Source organism: Sapajus apella, unplaced genomic scaffold (assembly GCF_009761245.1).
Source record: "Sapajus apella isolate SASKATOON/1434 unplaced genomic scaffold, GSC_monkey_1.0 scaffold28, whole genome shotgun sequence".
In the NCBI taxonomy this organism is placed as follows: domain Eukaryota; kingdom Metazoa; phylum Chordata; class Mammalia; order Primates; family Cebidae; genus Sapajus; species Sapajus apella.
In genome coordinates this window covers 4,127,092-4,148,316 of record NW_022436968.1, presented here as the reverse complement: position 1 = coordinate 4,148,316, position 21,225 = coordinate 4,127,092, and the positions used below count along the sequence as shown (strand labels likewise).

The window sequence follows — 21,225 nt, the reverse complement described above, 5'->3', positions numbered from 1 at the left end:
TCTTTAACAAAATGTGTATGATAAAAGCCAAACTATAAATAATTGGTTTTAAATTAATAATTTTTGGTACTTATCCAATAAAAGGAGTAGACCTGTACTTCAAATCTTATTTTGAGAAGTTTTGTTTCTTTTCCAGTGTATTTATGTAATTGTAATGTGATATACTTGTTAGACAAAACAGATTCTTTAACCTTCTTTAGATATGATTTGTGACTGTGGAAATGAAATATTCTATGTGAAAGGTTAAAAAAACACACACACACACAAGCAGATGAGGTCTGCTCATACTAGCCCAGATTCAGAGTTTTCTAAAGTTGGTGTATGAACGCCACAGAGGGTTTTCAGTGTCTCTCATAAAAAGGCAGTATTGGCAGTGCTTTGGAGCTGTGGTGCCCACGGCACAACCCTGTTGTCCCTACTCCTCTTGGCTCGTGGTTGATTAGTTTGGATAACGTAAGATGATGACTCAGGGCTTTGTGCACCCCCAGCCACAGTCTGGTTATCCTCTTGAGTTTTCTGGGTTTTTTGAGGACCATAGGACTGAACCTTCTCCTGCCCCTGCCTGCCTCACCATCTCATGGTGCTATTGGGATTATTAGAATAAAAAAGTTGAAGTTTAGACTTTAAAAAAGGAGAAGAGCTAACTGAAGCACCCAAAGTGTGTGTGTTTATTTTTCTCATAACAATGACATTTTGTCTTCAAAGGAAATTTTTGTACTGAACCCAAAAGATGGCACAGGTAAAATGAGACCTGATCTGGTTGAAGAGGCGTTGGGTAGCCCAGAATCCTGGCACTTTCAGATGCTACTGAGATCTTCCTGACTGGCCCTAGCAGAAGAATGCCATTTGAAAGTTATTATTTAGTAATTTGATCAAACTATGTAACTGATGTAAAAAGAAAATTTTAATCATAATTCAGAGAGTAACCATCTAGGGCTAGAGTTTTCTCATCTTTGAAATAACAGGATTGAATTGGATGAATTCCCATTGTTCTCCCCAGTTCCAGCATTCTATAGTTCTTAAATAATTTAATTTCTGGCTGGGCACAGTAGCTTATACCTGTAATCTCAGTACTGTGGGAAGCCAAGGTGGGCAAATTGCCTGAGCTCATGAATTTGAGACCAGCCTGGCCAACATGCAAAACCCCGTCCCTACCAAAAATACAAAAAATTAGCCAGATACGATGGCACAACCAGCTCAGGAGGTTGAGGTAGGAGAATCACTTGAGCCTGGGAGCCGGAGGTTACAGTGAGCCATGATCGAGCCACTGCACTCCAACCTGGGTGACAGAGTGAGACCCTAGCTCAAAACAAAGAAGTTTCCATTTTATTTTTCCCGACTACACACTTTTGTATGCCATGTATTGGGATTGTCCATACTTGTAAGAATGTTTACTTATTAGAAAAATGCCTTGAAGAGAAAGTTTTAATATGAATTGAAGTTGAATGGGATAGTGCTACTTAAGTTAAATGATTTCGTACACCAAATATGGGAGTAAAAGTACTCATGCAAACCCTGTGTGATGTAACCAAATGCAAAGGATTATGAACTCTGCCAAACTTGTTAGGCTAACTCCTTTTACAATATGTGACAGCTGATCAGAGCTATCCAACCAGTGGCATGCTTCAGTTTTAAGATCACCATTTTAAGGGATGATTATTTATTCTGAATGATATTCCTGAGTCTTTTAGTACTTTCTTTTTGTAGGACAAATTAACTCTAGCTATAATATTAATAAAACATAGTTTAAAAAAAATGAGAGTAGGTTTACTATTATTTTCATTACAGAACTTATAGCTAAATATTTTGGAATGATTTAATCAGTATTACTCTCAAGGATTCTAGGAAAATAATTCAGGATTACTTTATTATTATAAGGATTAGAAAACAACTTTGGTTTTAAATTTTGAAGTTTTAAGTTCTAAACACAAATGTCTTCTTGTCACCTGATTCTTGCAGTATCCATGGAGAATAAATATTAAATACCCAGTTCTTTTCCAATTAAGATTAATACATCTTCATGAATGGATTTCATATGGTATTTGTTACCATTTGTTCCCACAGTGAAATTATATTGAAATTTGTGGTGGTGGGAACACCATGGCATTTAAGAGTATACTTTGCTTTGGAGAGAGAAGGAATACATTAGTGGTAAGAGCAGGAAATTTCATCCGGTATAGAGAACTGACTCATAGGTGGTCACTGGGAGTTGCTGCCTTCTGGCAGAAGGGAGTTTAAAGCATTGGATAAACCCACTTGTGTTCTCTCCAAACTGCTAAAAGTTAGCTTCTTGTAGCCTAGAAAAGAAGACAAGATTTGCCATTTTGTAGGAAGTATATTTTGCCTCAATTTCCAGCCGCTGTCTGGTGAAAGCATAGATTGTCATTGGCTAAAACCCTTAATCTTGAAAAAGGCACAATATCCCTTGAGCCTATTGTGTACCCCGGAAGTGGAAAAGAAAGCCCAGCAACTTCTCTCTCTTTTTCTAAAAGAGACAATTTAAGTCTGGAAGTCATTTGAAAATTACATATCCCTGAGGTTAGTGTCATTAAGAGACGTATCAAAATAGAAGATGGTAAAACATTTGCTTCAGTAGAGAAGATAAAATATAGAAGTACATCCAAATGTTTAGATGATATAAAATAATATTTATCTTACTTTGTTAAGGTTTGTTGGTCTCATTTATGTTTTTGTATTTGGGGATTTTGCATCTAGTGTTATGAACTGGAAACTTTTGGAATCCAGTTTTTGAAATTAATATCATAGGCATTTGGTGTCAGTTTAGACATTGGAGAACATATGGTACAAGTCGCAAAGGATTCTATCTTCTGAAAGAATAGCACAGAGAAATGCATGCTATGAAGAAACTGTTATTTTAGATGTGCATACTATGGACAAGAGATGTGGTTGTCTTGTTCACATGACCATATCAAGAGCCTGGTGTAAGACCTGACACAATAGGTGTGTAAGTGCAAACATGGGCAGGCTCTATCTCTTTTCCTTGTCCATTATTTGGGGCATATCTTTTGCAACTCTTGTTGGTTTATCATGTGGTTTCCAACGTCTAAACAAAAAGACAGCAAATTACTTCATTCTCTGTGCCTCCATTTCTTCACTTTGAAAGGAGAATAACAGTGGGACCGATTGCATAGGTTTTCCTGAGGTATAAAATATTAGTAGTATCTAAAGCACTTGTAATGGTGCCTGGTACATAGTGAATACTCAACAAATATTTGCTTTTTTCACTACAGCTATTTGTTTATTGTCTCTAGCCTTTCACCAAATACATGCTCTATAGGGACCGAGCCTTAGTCTGGTTCGTTACTCACTGAATGACCCCAACTAAAATAGTGTTGAATTAATTAAATGAATTATTTAATGATCACAAGTAATTATGTACAGCTGAGAATTTTGTTGAGAAATGAAGCTTCTGCTTTACTGGAAAATTTGTCTGAATATTCTGTGCTAATCATTTAGATTTCCTAAATCTCAGAAAAGCAAACAAAATTATTGGCAGTCAGACTTCTCCTGTTACTTTTGTTCAGCTTGAAAAGAAAAAATTTGCTAATTATGAAGGGAGGCAAATCCTGTGATTGGCCTATGTTCCAGTTATTCTTACCTGACAACCCCCCACCCCGGCCCCAATCTCAAACTTAGTAGAGGGTACAAGAAGTTTGGGTGTTTCACAGTATTACAACTGGGTTCTGACAGGAAAGTAACATCCTGGCAACCGGTGTTCCAAGAGGTTGAGGAGGAAGCCTGAAGTAGCCTGGGAAAGCGTGTGGCATGTCACTTCTACTCTGCTCTATGGTCACAGTGGGTACCGGCTTGCACAGTTTCAGGGGCAGTGACACAGATCATACCTCTCAACAGAAAGAGTGTCAAATCATTTGTAATCATTTTATTTTAGACAGCCGCTGTCTGATACATTGTTTCCAGCAGTAGCACAATAATTTCTCACCCTGTGTCCACACCCTTGATTAGTCCCCTCTCTCACTGACTCAAGGCTTGGCTGCGAGATTTATTTTGATCAATGGAACAATTAGCAAATATTGCACAACCAGATACTTGAGGAATGTTTATGTATTGGAGTTTGTCCTCTCTTGCTGATCTTGGGAATTCACTATGACCACCATGTGAATGAGCCTGGATTAGTCTGCTGGATGAGAAGAGACACATGGAATGAACTACTGGACGTATAAATGAGGACATCGTAGTCCAGACAGCTGCCAGCCAGTCTGCCCACAGACAGCCAACCTATGACCAAGCTCAGCAGAGATGACCCAAGCTGGCTCAGGCCAGAACTGTATAGCTGACACTCACAATCATGAGCTAATTAATGGTATTGTTTTAAGCTGCTGAGTTTTGGGATAATTTGTTATGCAGCAAAAACCAACTGATACAGGGTTGTCATTGATAATATATCCTTTCCTTCATCCAGTTTGGAAGCACTTGTAAAATAGACACAGAATCAAGCTGGAGAGGAAGTGGCTTTATTGCTTTTAAAGGCAGAGTTGAGGAAAGTGGGTTTTGGTTTATCACCCAAGTAGGTTTGCTTGTAGTCCTCTGGCACCTTGGTAGTGAGGCAGTGATTGACAACACAGAGCAACTGCTGGCCTCTCCTTGTGTGCATTGCCCCATCTGTCTTACAGCCGTGAGGAGTCGAGCCAGATGTGTGCATGGTGTGGGGAATCCGGAGAGCTGAGCCCTCTGCATGGCCCTTTCCTTCTGCAAACCTCATTGCTCAGTGAAGTCTTTCCTCTAGTCATGGGGAGGAGTCAGTAAGGGGCCAGCAGGCTAGGGGAGTTACTCAAGGAGACCCTTCCATACGGAAACATAAAGCAGAAGGAAAAGGCCACCCTCCTCACAGTGGAGGTGGAGGATGGAGCAGGTTACTGTGGATTGCTTTGTTTTTTCACATTTCTTTTGAATTTATGACACAATTGGCTTATACTTTTATGTGCTGTCTATCTCATGGCATATTGTTTAATCTGTGTGTGTGCTGCATTCATGCCATTTTGTAGGGTATGGAATGTGGTTTTACTCTTAAATTGTTTGAAATTTACAGCTTTATTCTTTTATATCATATATTCGATTTTATTGATGGAAAGTCATCAATAAAAGATATGAAACTGCCTATTAGAACACTTCCTAAAGGAAACTCTGATCAGTTTTCTGGGAATATGTGTATTGAGGTGAAACAGAAGACTCCCTGTGTATGAGTCAATGGCTGACCCTGTCAATAGCTAGTGGATATTTATTAATAAAGTGTCTGTTTTTAATCTGCCTTTTTAGGGTCACAAATCAAAAACTAAGATATTACATTGCCTAATTTAGAATACATACAAGGCTGGGCTTTTTTTTGTTTTTTTTTTTTTTTTTCCCACTTTGAGTTTTAAAGCTCCTAAAGATACAGAAGTAGTCAATCATTGGTTGTGAAGTATCTGTAGCAATACAACTGAAATCTCAAAAGAGCAATTCTGTGATGTGGTAATGGGTGGCTTTATATGAAAGCAGATGCTTTCCCGTTATCTTGATTTTACTTTGTTGCTCTTTTTACAAAAATGTGTTTACCATGAAAAAAGACTATGTATTTATCATGAAATGAGACTATATACAAATATTGAATAAGCCAGGTGTTGAAATATATATAAAAATTAACCTCGGATGAATGAATGAATTTGTGTTTGTTAGGGTAGTAATCAAGATAGTAAGGACTAGATATCTCATTAATTTTATTTTTTGATTGGATCTAGAATTTTAGATTCAGATACATTCATGAACAAATTTTCAATTGTTAAACATTAAATTTGCATCAGAAAACAATCTGTTGTGAAAATACATATATCCTATATGTAGAGAACAAAATCCTAATAAACAGTAATTAGGCATATAATAAACCAAGTTTTTCTTAGTGCTTTAAAGCCCAAGTTAATTTTTCCTGTACAGACACTGGAAACCCTTTCAAAACTTTAATGCAGGCCGGGCGCGGTGGCTCACGCCTGTAATCTCAGCACTCTGGGAGGCCGAGGTGGGTGGATCACAAGGTCAAGAGATCGAGACCATCCTGGCCAACATGGTGAAACCCCATCTCTACTAAAAAATACAAAAATTAGCTGGACTTGGTGGCGTGCGCCTGTAGTCCCAGCAACTCAGGAGGCTGAGGCAAGTGAATTGCTCAAACCTGGGAGGCAGAGTTTGCAGTGAGCCGAGACCGCGCCACTGTACTCCAGCCTGGTGCCTGGCAACAGAACAAGACTCTGTCTCAAAACAACAACAACAACAACAACAACTTTAATGCACTGTATCTAGCTATCTTTAATGCTGATTTTATAACTTCAGGATACTGACTTTTGAGTGAAAACTTTAAGTTGATTTCTTAAAATGCTGCAAAGTGCCATGGAGGTGGGGGGAGAATTGTAATGTCTTGGCATACTAGATGCTTTAGATCCCTCAAAGCAAACCTGCAAATAGATGGAGGATCATGTGAGACCAGGGCTGTCGGAGTCCTGAGGTCAACATTTATACCTTTTTTCTTTTACTGTAGTACACGTACACAGTGAATGAATGATTTGTAAAAGATATTTGCCCATTTTAAAAATCTTTGAAATTTGTCATGAGTGAACCTTCTTAGTTGTCAGTCTTGAGGGTTATGTTGTCCATTTTCAGAAAAAGTATAGAATATAGAATATATATCCCAATACATGAGTAAACATAAGTTCATAATCAGGATTTTCCACTGAAAACTACCATCAGTTATGCCATTCCTTCCTGGTTATTTGGTACTTTTTCTTCAGGAGTGATTAAGTAAGACAAGAAGAAGAAGGTCGATAAATTATAGTTGCTTAGATCACTGGCACATGCTTGTTGTTTAATGTATCCTTTTGCTTTAATGCAGAGGCATAAATTCACTGAAAGAACCTAAATGCCACTGAGATGCTTTTTTCATAATGCTCATCTTGGAGCAACTGGAGAGGAGGTACAGGGTCTCTGTGGGGCAGTCAGTTTGCGTCGTGGCCTTTCAATCAGGCCTTCATTGTCTTTCTCACCTCACAAGACAAAGCAGATTCTTTCATAATTAGCCTTAATCAAGAATTTAGATCACTTCTTTTTCCAGGAGAGGAGAATATACATAAAATAATGAAGTTTTTATCATGCTATCTAATCCTTCCTCTGTTATATCCCGAAGTATGGGATGTGATTTTTTTTTTCTTTCCAACCAATACATGTCTTTTTTATTTATTTGTCTGTTAAAAAACTTCATCCTCCAGCAGGGGCAGTCTTAGACTATTTCTTTCACACTTTGGGCCTTGGGGAAGCTGTCTCTGACACACACAGGCACGCATGTTGTGGACTATCTGGTAATGATTCGAACTAGGAAAGCCCCTACATGATGGCCTGGGTCCATGTTGATATTCAGGTGGCGGCCACATAGTGGGGCGGGGAGAAGTTCCGATTCATGTTTCTTTGTCCCTGCCCTCTTAACTTCCACATGAGAATGGCTTAATATGTTTATCTCTTTCCTTAAAATGGAAATTTATGTTAAATTTAATATAAACTTAAATTTGTATCTTGTGAAGAGGATGTAGCTGCATTAGAATATCTGGAATATCTCTTCTGTACTAAATATCTGGTGTCTAATAATAACTCTTCTTTACTAAATCTTGTTAGCAGAGGCTCAATTGGTGGTGGTAGAAATAAGTACCTAAGGCAGAAGAGAAGGCTGTGTGAATGTTCTGCTTTGACTTAATTCAGGGGCACTTTTAAGTAAATTAAAGTGATCAGGTGGTGAATCCCTATAGTGAATTGAATTTATGTTCTCTACTTTGAGTAATTATTTGATTATGGCTTCAAGCTGTTAGATTATGTTGGTGCATGCACATTTAGGGGAAGAAAACCAATAAGGAATGGTCTTAAGCAGGAGTAAATTATTTTGGGGCAAACATTTTCTCTGATTACTTTTCTACCTAGAAGCTTGTGACTTACGAGAAAAGTCATGAAGAAATTGAAATGGGAGGCTCTAGGGTAATAGAGTAAGCATTTTAAGTGGTAAAAGCTTCAACTGCTTTGTAATAAAAGATTCCTCATCTTGTGATGGAGTTGCTTAGGCAAATTCATGTATTTTTCTAAAGTGCAGCATTTTTAAGTGTTTAAGGACATTGCTTTTTCTATGTTTGGAAATTTATTATAGAGTGTAAGCATGATACCTAGTCACCCAGAGCTTTGAATGCTGGCTCTGTTGTTTACCAAGACTGGGATGGAGCCTCATTTTCTCATCTGTAATATAGGGATTATAAGACCAACCTCAGGGAAGGTGTTCAGGGTTGAATATGATAAAAAATGAAAAGCACTGAACACATAGCGAAAGGTCAGTGAAAGTTCTCTTTCCACTTCCCCTTTGCACCTTTCCTTTTAAACACACACAGTATTATGTTTCACATTTGAATATGAGAGTCGTTACTGATCATATCAGCGTATGCAGTTCACAAAGTACATATGGCCAACATTCCTTTTCACATCATGCACAAGCGAATATTATTCTTTAACTTGGTGCTGGTGATCTGCTGAACCTTACAGCCATTGCCATTTCTACACTCTGTAATGTCTACACTCTGTAATGTTTCAAAAGGTGCCAAACGTTACACTAGCCAGTGTGTTGCTGTTGCACAGTGTAGCCTGTCACAGGCTTATTGAAGGTGTTACTTCGCGTCTTGGCCTACTAGTTTGCTTTTGTAATGTGATTGTGGAAGTGTTGCCAAACAATTGCTTGTCCTCATTATAAGGTGCCACTATAAGGTGAGAGGACAGCAGCTCACCTCGTCCTCACTCACAAGGGCCTTGGCATTGTGATGTGTGAAGAGAGCACATGCTGCTGTTGGTTTGGGTGACAAGAGCAACCAGGATCACGTGTGACTTCTGTAGGCCAAGCGGGAGGTCAGCACGTGTGCAGCTGGGGCTAAGCTTCTTCACAAACAGTCCCTGCCTATAGTGTGTTGGCAGTAGATGATCTGTTTGAAGAAATTTGTGCATGAATGAAGTCAAATATAGCGTTTATTTATTTATTTTTTAATGTAATCAAACCAGTTTCTTCCAAACTTGAGAAATTTCCTATAAAAATTATCTTTTCAATGAACAATCTACCCATCCCTTGTGAGTTTTTTCTTCTAAAACTGTTACAGGATCCCACAGAAGCTCGGTCACATGATAAGTAAAATTGTGCTACATCTTTAACATTACTTATTTAGTCTATCTTCTGCTTTGCATGTCAGATTGTACTTATTAATTGACTGAAACATTCCATTTTTTAGAGATGGTGACTATTACACAATCCTTTTTTCCCTAAGTTATATCCCACTTGTACTTTTCAATCTTTGGGTTTTTTTTATTATTATTATTTTTCTTTCTAAATATGAAGGTTTCATTATTTTCCATCTATGATTTGAGGACATTGGCAGTCTCCCAAGTCATATGAGAGCTGGAGAAGAACATGAGAAACCTGCAGCATCCTGCTCCTAATAATTTTTGTACTTACATATTTTTGTTCTTTTTTCAGTTGGCTTAATTTAATTTTATTTTATTTAACTTTTTTTTTTTTTTTTTTTACATTGAATCTCTTTATTCTTACAATCTTAGGTATTTGGAGCAGCCCAGGACTTCTCATTCATCAAATATATACCCTTTCACTCTAGCTAAACTCCTCCACCAATGCTAGTGTAGGTCCCAGAAATGCAATTTAAAAAGTTTAATGATGGTTCCTAGATAAATGGCACATCATTCTCTCCCTTACCAAGCATTTTCATGGTGTCTTAGACTGCAGCCTGATTGGGGGAAAGTCAAATATGTGTATTCTCTAGAATTAGTGCTCAATAATAACAGTACTAATTTGGAATTGCATGGCTGAAGTTTGCCTGTGCCCACAGCTTTTTGTATCACTAGTCAGTGACAAGCAGGGCTCCAGGCAAGAATATCCTCTTCCATTGTAGTTTGCCTCTTGCTATATAACGCCATAGTGATTCCTTTCTGGTCCGTCCCTTCCTTCCTCCTTCCCTATTTGAAAATTTGGTAAGACCTTAAATTTATAGGTTGAAAAATGATCTGGAGTCAATGAAAATATATCAAGTAACACAAAATTCCATTCAGTGAGAACCATCTTTCATTTTCTAACACTTCATCGGTATCCATAGACTACTTTGCTTCTCCCGGGTAGTGGGGCATGCGGGTGTGAGAGTCCTGATGTCACACCCTAGTTCCACAAGTTGCCAACTGAGTTATATAAACTCTTGGACTATCAGTGTTTTCAGCTGTAGAATGATACCTTATAAAATAGTTGAGAGGATTCAGTGAGATACTATCTGTAAAGCACTTAGCCCATAGTAAGATCTCAAAATGTTAACTAATTTTTATTATAATTACTAGGTAGACTCATAATTGAATGGGCATATTTCATTGTTTACATTTGTAATGTTACATTTTGAAGAATTTAATGTCATCATAGAAAACCAAGAGCATTATTAGTATAAAAATGATATTATGATTTTCTTTTTTTTTTTTTTTAATTGTACTTTAGGTTCTGGGGTACGTGTGCAGATCATGCAGGATTGTTGCATAGGTGCACACATGGCTGTGGTTTGCTGCTTCCATCCCCCCATCACCTACATCTGGCATTTCTTCCCATGTTATCCCTCCCCACCCCCCCCCCTTTTCTCCCTTTGCCCCCCCCCGCCAATAGACCCCAGTGTGTGATGCTCCCCTTCCTGTGTCTGTGTGTTCTCATTGTTCAACACCTGTCTATGAGTGAGAACATGCAGTGTTTGATTTTCTGTTCTTGTGTTAGTTTGCTGAGAATGATGGTTTCCAGGTTCATCCATGCCCCTACAAAAGGCATGAACTCATCGTTTTTTATGGCTACATAGTATTCCATGGTGTATATGTGCCACATTTTCCCTGTCCAGTCTGTCATCGATGGGAATTTGGGTTGGTTCTAGGTCTTTGCTATTGTAAACAGTGCCGCTATGAACATACATGTGCATGTGTCTTTATAATAGAATGATTTATAATCCTTTGGGTATGTACCCAGTAATGAGATTGCTGGGTCAAATGGAATTTCTATTTCTAGGTCCTTGAGGAAGCACCACACTGTCTTCCACAATAGTTGAACTAGATTACACTCCCACCAACAGTGTAAAAGTGTTCCTGTTGCTCCACATCCTCTCCAGCATCTGTTGTCTCCAGATTTCTTAACGATTGCCGTTCTAACTGGTGTGAGATTGTATCTCAATCTGGTTTTGATTTGCATTTCTCTAATAATCAGTGATGATGAACATTTTTTCATATGTTTCTTGACTTCATATATGTCTTCTTTTGAAAAGTGTCTGTTCATATTCTTCTCCCACTTTTGGATGGGTTTGTTTGTTTTTTTCTTGTACCCTGTTTTAGTTCTTTTGAGATTCCTGATATTAGCCCTTTGTGAGATGGGTAGATTGCAAATTTTTTTCCCATTCTGTTGGTTGCCAGTTCACTCTAATGATTGTTTCTTTTGCTGTACAGAGGCTCTGGAGTTTAATTAGATCCCATTTGTCTATTTAGGCTTTTGTTGCCAATGCTTTTTGTGTTTTAGTCATGAAGTCCTTGCCTATGCCTATGTCCTGAATGGTTTTGCCTAGGTTTTCTTCTAGGGTTTTTATGGTGTTGTTAGGTCTTATGTTTAAGTCTTTAATCCATCTGGAGTTAATTTTAGTGTAAGGTGCCAGGAAGGGATCCAGTTTCTGCTTTCTGCACACTGCTAGCCAGTTTTCCTAACACTATTTATTTCACAGGGAATCCTTTCCCTGTTGCTTGTTTTTGTGAGGTTTGTCAAAGATCAGATGGTTGTAGATGTGTGGTGTTGCCTCTGAGGCATCTGTTCTGTTCCATTGGTCTATATCTCTGTTTTGGTACCAGTCCCATGCTGTTTTGATTACTGTAGCTTTGTAGTATAGTTTGAAATCAGGTAGCATTATGCCTCCAGCTTTTTTCTTTTTGCTTAGGATTGTCTTGGCTATGTGGGCTCTCTTTTGGTTCCATATGAACTTTAAAATGGTTTTTTCCAGTTCTGTGAGGAAGGTCATTGGTAGCTTGATGGGGATAGCGTTGAATCTACAAATTACTTTGGGCAGTATGGCCATTTTCACGATATTGATTATTCCTAACCATGAGCATGGAATGTTTCTCCATCTGTTTGTGTCCTCTCTTATTTTGTTGATCAGTGGTTTGTAGTTCTCCTTGAAGAGGCCCTTTATGTCCTTTGTTAGTTGTATTCCTAGGTATTTTATTCTCTTTGTAGCATTTGTGAATGGCAGTTCGTTCTTGATTTGGCTCTCTTTAAATCTGTTACTGGTATATAGGAATGCTTGTGATTTCTGCATGTTGATTTTGTATCTTGAAACTTTGCTGAAGTTGCTTATCAGTTTAAGGATATTTTGGGCTAAGATGATAGGATCTTCTAAATATACAATCATGTTGTCTGCAAGTAGAGACAATTTGACTTCCTCTTTTCCTAATTAAATACCTTTTTTTTTTCTTGCCTAACTGCTCTGGCTAGAACTTCCAATACTATATTGAATAGGAATGGTGACAGAGGGCATCCTTGTCTAGTGCCGGATTTCGAAGGGAATGCTTCCAGTTTTTGCCCATTCAGTATGATATTGGCTGTTGGTTTGTCATAAATAGCTTTTATTATTTTGAGATATGTTCCTTTGATACCTAGTTTATTCAGAGTTTTTAGCATAAAGGGCTGTTGAATTTTGTCGAAGGCCTTCTCTGCATCTATTCAGATAATTGTGTGTTTTTTGTCTTTGGTTCTGTTTATGTGGTGGATTACATTTATAGACTTGTGTATGTTGAACCAGCCTTGCATCTCCAGAATGAAGCCTACTTGATCATGATGGATAAGCTTTTTGATGTGCTGTTGCAATAGGTTTGCTAGTATTTTATTGAAGATTTTTGGATCAATGTTCATCATGGATATTGGCCTGAAGTTTTCTTTTTTTGTTGAGTCTCTGCCGGATTTTGATATCAGGATGATATTGGTCTCATAAAATGATTTGGGATGGATTCCCTCATTTTGGATTGTTTGGAATCATTTCAGAAGGAATGGTACCAGCTCCTCTTTGTACATCTGGTAGAATTCAGTTGTGAACCCATCTGGACCTGGGCTTTTTTTGGTTGGTAGGCTATTAATTGCTGCCTCAACTTCAGCCCTTGTTATTGGTCTGTTCAGGGTTTCAACTTCTTCCTGGTTTAGGCTTGGGAGGATGCAAGTGTCCAGGAATTTATCCATTTCTTCCAGGTTTACTGGTTTATGTGCATAGAGTTGTTCGTAGTAATCTCTGATTGTAGTTTGCATTGCTGTGGAGTCCATGGTGATATCCCCTTTATTGTTTTTTATTGCATCTATTTGATTCTTCTCCCTTTCCTCTTTATTAACCTGGCTAACGGTCTGTCTATTTTGTTGATCTTTTTAAAAAACCAGCTCCTGGATTTATTGATTTTTTTGAAGGGTTTTGTGTCTTTTTCTCCTTCAGTTCTGCTCTGATCTTAGTTCTGTTTCTTGCGTTCTGCTAGCTTTTTAGTTTTTTTGATCTCGTTCCTCTGGCTCTTTCAGTTTTGATAATAGGGTGTTGATTTTAGATCTTTCCTCACTTCTCATGTGGGCATCTATTGCTATAAATTTCCCTCTGGGCACTGCTTTAAATATGTCCCAGAGATTCTGGTATGTTGTGTCTTCATTCTCGTTGGTTTCAAAGAACATCTTTATGTCTGCCTTCATTTCATTGTTTATCTAGTTGACATGCAGGAGCCAGTTGTTCAGTTTCCATGAAGTTGTGCGTTTCTGAGTTAGTTTCTTAATCCTGAGTTCTAATTTGATTTCACTGAGGTCTGAGAGAATGTTTGTTATGATTTCCATTCTTTGCATTTGCTGAGAAGTGATTTACTTCCAATTACGTGGTCAATTTTAGTGTAGGTGCCATGCAGTGCTGAGAATGTATATTCTGTGGATTTGGGGTGGAGATTTCTGTAGATGTCTATTAGGTCTGCTTGGTCCAGATCTGAGTTCAAGTACTGGATATCCTTGTTAATTTTCTGCCTTATTGATCTGTCTAATATTGACAGTGGAGTGTTAAAGTCTCCCACTATTATTGTTTGGGAGTCTAAGTCTCTTTCTAGGTCGTTATGAATTTGCTTTATATACCTGAGTGCTCCTGTATTGGGTGTGTATATATTTAGGATCGTTAGTTCTTCTTTATGCATTGATCCTTTTACCATTATGTAATGCTTTTGCCTCTTTTGATCTTTGTTGGTTTAAAGTCCATTTTATCAGAGACTAGGATTGTAACTCCTGCTTTTTTTGCTCTTCATTTGCTTGGTAAATCTTCCTCCATCCCTTTATTTTGAGCCTATGTGTGTCCTTGCACATGAAATAGGTTTCCTGAAGACAACACACCGATGGGTCTTGATTTTTTATCCAATTTGCCAGTCTGTGTCTCTTAAATTGGGGCATTTAGCCCATTTACATTTAAGGTTAATATTGTTATGTGTGTATTTGATCCTGCCATTTTGATGCTAGCTGGATGTTTTGCCTGTTAGTTGACACATTTTCTTCATTGTGTCGATGGTCTTTACCATTTGGTGTGTTTTTGGAGTGGCTGGTACTGATTGTTCCTTTCCTTGTTTAGTGCTTCTTTCAGGAGCTCTTGTAAGGCAGGGCTGGTGGTGACAAAATCTCTCAGCAATTGCTTGTCCATAAAGGATTTTCTTTCTAATTTGCTTATGAAGCTTAGTTTGGCTGGATATGAAATTCTAAGTTGAAAGTTCTTTTCTCTAAGGACGTTGAATATTGGCCCCCACTCTCTTCTGGCTTGTAGGTCTCCTGAGTCTGATGGACTTCCCTTTGTGGGTAACCCGACCTTTCTCTCTGGCTTCCCTTAGCATTTTTTCCTTCATTTCAACTCTGGTGAATCTGCTGATTATGTGCCTTGGGATTGCTCTTCTTGAGGAATATCTTTGTGGTATTCTCTGTATTTCCTGGACTTGAGTGTTGGCCTGCCTTGCTAGGTTGGGGAAGTTCTCCTGAATAATATCCTGAAGAGTGTTTTCCAGCTTGGAATCATTCTCTCCGTCGTATTCAGGCACACCTTTCAAATGTAGATTAGGTCTTTTCACATAATCCCATATTTCTTGGAATCTTTGTTCATTTCTTTCACTCTTTTCTCTCTATTCGTGCCTTCTCATTTTATTTCATTAAGTTGATCTTCAATCTGTGATATCCCTTCTTCTGTTTGGTCAATTCGGCTATTGAAACTTGTGTATACTTTGTGAAGTTCTTGTGCTGTGTTTTTCAGCTCCATCAAGTTGTTTATATTCTTCTCTAAGCTGTTTATTCTAGTTAGCATCTCATCTAACCTTTTTTCTAGGTTCTTAGTTTCTTTGCATTGGGTTGGCTTATGTTCTTTTAGCTATGAGAAGTTTCTTATTACCCACCTTCTGAAGCCTGTTTCTGTCAATTCATCAGAATCATTCTCCATCCATCTTTGATCCCTAGCTGGTGAGGAGTTGTGATCCTTTGGAGAAGGAGAGGCGTTCTGGTTTCTGGTGTTTTCATTCTTTTTGCACTGGTTTCTTCCCAACTTAGTTGCTTTATCTACCTGTGGTCTTTGTAGTTGGTGACTTTCGGATGGGGTCTCTGAGTGGATCCCATCAAGTTGATGATGAAGTTATTTCTTTCTGTTTCTTAGTTTTTCTTCTAACAGTCAGGCCCCTCTGCTGCAGGACAGCTGGAGGTCTACTCCAGACCTTGGCTCACCTGGGGATCACCTGTGGGGTCTGCAGAACAGCAAGAGTTGCCACTGGTTTATTCCTCTTCTATCCCCGACCCAGATGGGTACCCAACAGATGTTGGCCTGAGCTCTCCTTTATGAGGTGTCTCTTTGGATATATGGGGGTTGGGGAGTTGCTTGAGGAGACAGTCTGTCCCTTATAGGAGCTCAACTGCTGTGCTGGGAGCTGCGTTGCTCTATGCAGAACTGCTGGGCAGGCACCTTTAAGTCTGCTGCAGCTGAACTCAACTGCCTCTTTTCCCAGGTGCTCTGTCCTAGGAAGGTCAGCTTTATTTATAAGTTCCTGTTGCTCTGCTTCCTTTTTTTCAGAGATGCCCTGCCCCACATGGAGTAGTCTAGTCACAGTCTGCCAGCAGAGGTGTTGCTGAGCTGTTGCAGGCTCTGCCCAGCTGCTATGTGAACAGCCTGGGTAGTGGCGGACTGCCTTGGTAGTAGGGGATGCTCTTCCCCCAACTGAGCTGGACTGTCCTGGGTCCAGCTGCACTTGTTGCAAGTGTGTTTCAGATTGCTTGTTTTGTGGGGATGGCACTCGCCGAGCCAGGTCACCTGGCTCCCTGTCTCTGCCCCCTCCCTTTCAGTTGAATGGGCGGCTCTGTCTCCCTGGCATTCCAGGCACCAGTTGAAATGCCTGCCCAGATTTGTGTGAGTTTCTGTGCGCCAAGCAGCACTGGCTGAAACCACCATGCTGAAAACACATGGTGCCTTTTGGCCAAGAATTTCCTGGTCTATGGGCAGTGAAAACTTGTTTGGAAATGCAGTGAGCACTCACCCTCTGCGCTGTTCTTGCTGGGAGCTTCACTCCGGAGCAGTTTCTTGGATCTTCCTCCAGTATTATCTTTAATCAGTGTATTGAATGTAACTTATTTATATATACATTATTTAAAAAGAACGTGACCTGTGTAATTTGGTTATTTTCATTAGAGTTGTGCTTCTTCCTGAAAGTAGAACTGAAAATAATAGCTTCCTTTATTATTTTATTACTGCAGAATAGAAAGTGAAAAAGAAAGTGAGAAGGAAAAAAAGCATGGTGGATTTTAAAGTGAAACAAATGCCGTATTGTGATTTAATTCTTCTCCTTAGGTTTTTTAGAGAAATATCAGGTTGTTAAACGCCATACTATGATTTAATTCTTCTCTTTAGATCTTTTAGAGAAATCTCGGGTTGTTAAACAGCCAAGAGGTGAAAGAAACTTCCACGTGTTCTATCAGCTTCTGTCTGGTGCCTCTGAAGAGCTCCTCAGTAAGTCTCTGTTTCTATGTGTTGTTGTTGTTTGAGATGAGAGTCTCACTGTGTTGCCCAGGCAGGTTTCAAATTCCTGAGCGCAAGGGATCTTTCTGCCTTGGCCTCCCAAAGTGCTAGGATTACAGGCCTGAGCCACTGCCCCTGAACTGTTGCCGTGTTTTAATTTTCAGTGTCACAGCAGTTTCTGAAGCATTCTCTTTAAAACATATTCCATATGCTTTGCCCCTTCCTTCTTAAGATTTTTCCATGATGCTAGTTGAAATGAAGAACATGATGTATTTGCTTCTACCACACCCCAGGGTTTCTGTAATATTCCCGTACCTCACCAGATACTGTGCCATACATCTCCAGTTGTGTTGAGGACTGTGTGGATGATTTAGAGATGAAACTCAAGTGGGATTTCAGCAAATAGAACTACCTCAGTCTGGACTTGGCCACAGCTAATTATTAGGGGAGGGATTAATCATACACTTAGAAAACAAAATGGGCCGGGCACCATAGCTCACGCCTGTGATCCAGCACTTTGGGAAACCAAAGCGGGCAGATCATGAGGTCAGGAGTTCAAGACCAGCCTGGCCAATATGGTGAAACCCGTCTCTACAATAATATAAAAACTAGCATGACGTGGTGGCTTGCACTGTAGTCCTAGCTACTCAGGAGGCTGAGGCAAGAGAATAGCTTGAACCCGGGAGGTGGAGGTTGCAGTGAGCTGAGATCACACCACTGCACTCCAGCCTGGGCGACAGAGCAAGACTCCATCTCAAAAAAAAAAGAAAATGGAAGAATTTATATATGGGGACAGAAAAACATTAGGGATCTAATTAAATGAGTACAATTATATAGAAACAAATCACTAGGTAAATATTTAAAAATAGTAGGGAAGATATTTTGCAGTGGATACAAGTGATAAAAATCTGACCTTTGGTTATTTTAGAGAATTAACATAATTCCACAATACTATCTAATAGCCAATAGTTAAATGATGAAGAGTTGTGAACAAATAGTTCAAACAAGAAAGGAAAAGTCATCTTCACTAATAATCAACAAATTCAAATTAAAACAGCACTGAAGTATCTCCTATACATATATTAGCAAAAGTTATTAAGGACCAAGCTAGCAGAGTTGTCACTGATCTGCTTAGAGCTGTGGGTGTTACTTCAAATTGAGGCCCTCTTCCTGGGGGACTAATTGGCAATCCAAAATAATCAGAGCCTGCCATCCAGTCACACCACTTTTTGGACTATATTCCAACAAAATAATTCAGATGAATCCAAAAAGCAATTGGTGAAGACATTTATCACTGTTCTATATTTATTATTATAACAGAGAGAATCCAAATAACCAGGGGAGAGGGAATCACCAGGCAGGCATCACATAATGAAGTAATACATTGACAATCTATTTTAATATAAAAACTCTAGAAAGAGACTTATCTAATAAGATAAGTATAAAACAGAGTTTGTCCTGTCACAGTGATACAAGTGATTTTAAAAATGTGCTGTTATTGGCTGGCACAGTGGCTCACGCCTGTAATCCCAGCACTTTGGAAGGCCGAGGCAGGTGGATCACGAGGTCAAGAGATTAAGACCATCCTGGCCAACATGGTGAAACTCCATCTCTACTGAAAAGACAAAAAGCAGGTGGACATGGTGGCACACACCTGTAATCCCAGCTACTCTGGAGGCCGAGGCAGGAGACTCACTTGAACCTGGGAGGTGGAGGTTGCAGTGAGCCGAGATAGTGCCACTGCACTCCAGCCTGGCAACAGAGTGAGACTCCATCTCAAAAAAAAAAAAAGAATATGCTGTTATTGATATTTGGATATAATTTTCGTTCTTTTGATGCAATACTTAATATAAAAGCCATTTACCAACGTGAATGAAATATCAAAGGGAATGAGATATTTAAGATTGGATTTATTGAAGCAACTTAACAATTCGTGTCTTTGATTCAATAGATAAACTTAAGCTTGAGAGGGATTTCAGCAGATATAACTACCTGAGTCTGGATTCGGCCAAAGTGAATGGAGTGGATGATGCAGCAAATTTTAGAACCGTGCGGGTAAGACGTAGTGCTTCCATCAAGCTTCAAATCGCATGCCACTGCATTGCTCAGCAGGAGCTGGTAACTTCTTTAAAGTGTAGCTCATTTTCCCTAAGGTTTTAGGATTATACAAAAATTATATTTTTATCACTTTGATTTTTTTTTTTACTGACTCAGAAATCACACAAGATTGTGAAGGCCATGCTTTAATTTATTAGAGTGTGCGATTTTACCATTTATCATAAGGAGCTTTTTTATTATATTATCCTGGGGTTTGACTCCTTTAAGGTTATTTTTAAATTCCAGATGTTTTTATGACCACAGTTAATTTCCAAGTATAAAAACGGCCCTCAGATCATGTTAAATCAAAACTATTTTTGAGAGAGAAAAATCTTGGTTTTATACAGTTTTAGAAATTCATATATAAACCAGAGTGATTAGCATTCCACATTCATACTATACTCTGTTTTCTGTCTTAATATGTAATATACTTTCAAAATTACTCTTATTATGACATGATAGGGTAACTGGGATTTACTTGCAAATGAGACAGCTGTGGTGATGGGGAAAGGGGGGAGTAGGATGAATTACAGATAATACAAAATTGGCATCAGTTAATTGTTGAGGGTGAATGAAAAGGACATGCGGGTTCTTTCCCTGCTCTCTCTACTTTTGTATATGTTTGAAGTATTCCATAAAAACAATAACAAAAACTTACATTACTCCATTGCTATGTAGCCTCGTCATTTAAAAAAAGCCAGCTGTTCTCAAAAAGAAAGTATCTCTTAGAGTATGTCATTTTTTAAAACTGTATAAACATCCTCATATGGAAGCAATAGTCTGTTGATTCCTGGACATGATTTTGTTTAAACCTTGAGTCCAAGACCTGTTTTAGAACCACTTTGCCTGGCACGTAATTGGCACTCTGTAAAAATTTATGAATGAACAGATGCCTCCTGTTACCCAGTTTCTTGGGCTGGCCACTTCACGTTTGCAAACCAGTTTTTCTGATATGTAAAATGAGTGAGGAGCTTTTCTTTGTATGGAGTTGTGAAAGTTGGCTTTGTTTCTGGAAGCAAAACCTCAGTGTAAAAAAAAAAAAGTATGTACAAACTGAGCTGCTGTGGTTGAAGTCCCAGCCTCCTGTTTGTTCCATCTTCCTCTTTGTATGCCCCCAGCCTCCGCCACAGCACCAGAGGTATCCCAGGGTCCCTCGAATCACAGTTGGAAACCACTGAACTTTGTCATTATGTTTTTTTCCCCAGAAATAAATCTGTAATATGATTCATTTTTTAAAAAAAGAAAGGAAAGAACTATGGAGGAAAAAAGTTGCTTTTTTTTTCTCTCCCCAGAATGCCATGCAGATCGTGGGCTTTATGGATCATGAAGCTGAGTCTGTCTTGGCGGTTGTGGCAGCAGTGTTGAAACTGGGGAACATCGAGTTCAAGCCCGAATCGCGAGTGAATGGTCTAGATGAAAGCAAAATCAAAGATAAAAATGGTACATCCGTGGAGAATCAACTTTGTTTAGGAAATTTGCTTTGAACTTCTGCCCGGTTTTTAATGTAGAAAGTAAAACTTCTGCTTTGCATTGGTTTGAGAAAGCTTTCTTTTTTTTTTTTTTTTTTTTTTTTTTTTGCTTTTACATCTTTAGTGATATTTAATTTGAATAAAATGCATCCATTTAAAATTACATTTCTAAGACTATTGAAGAAATTACACACTCATGTAACCACTAGCGCAATTAAGATATAGAATATTTTCAACAGTTCCCAAAATTTCCTTGTGCCACTTTGAAGTCAATGGCGCAGCCTAAACCCTAAACAACCACTACTCTTCTTTCTGTCTGTATAGATTAATTTCATCTTTTCTAAATGAAATTATATAGAATGCAGTCTTTTGTGTTTAGCTTCTTGTACTAACCACATTTTTGAGATTCGTCCATGTTATTTCATGTATCGGTTGTTCATTGCTTGTTATTGCCGAGTGTTATTCTACTGTATAGACAGATTTCAATTTGTTTATCCACTCACATATTGCTTTTTTTCTATTTCTTCTTTTTGTTT

At 38.6% G+C, this 21,225-nt stretch overlaps 1 protein-coding gene across 13 annotated transcripts in view; it reads left to right on the top strand.

The window, feature by feature from the left end:
* Positions 1–21,225, top strand: part of MYO1B (myosin IB) — a 186,170-nt gene that overhangs the window by 105,310 nt on the left and 59,635 nt on the right. For all 13 annotated transcript variants that reach the window (XM_032292597.1, XM_032292595.1, XM_032292594.1 and 10 more), the window contains exons 8-10: positions 17,016–17,114; positions 19,075–19,178; positions 20,513–20,660. In XM_032292597.1, coding sequence (XP_032148488.1) covers positions 17,016–17,114; positions 19,075–19,178; positions 20,513–20,660 — 351 coding nt within the window. The remainder of the gene's footprint in view (positions 1–17,015; positions 17,115–19,074; positions 19,179–20,512; positions 20,661–21,225) is intronic.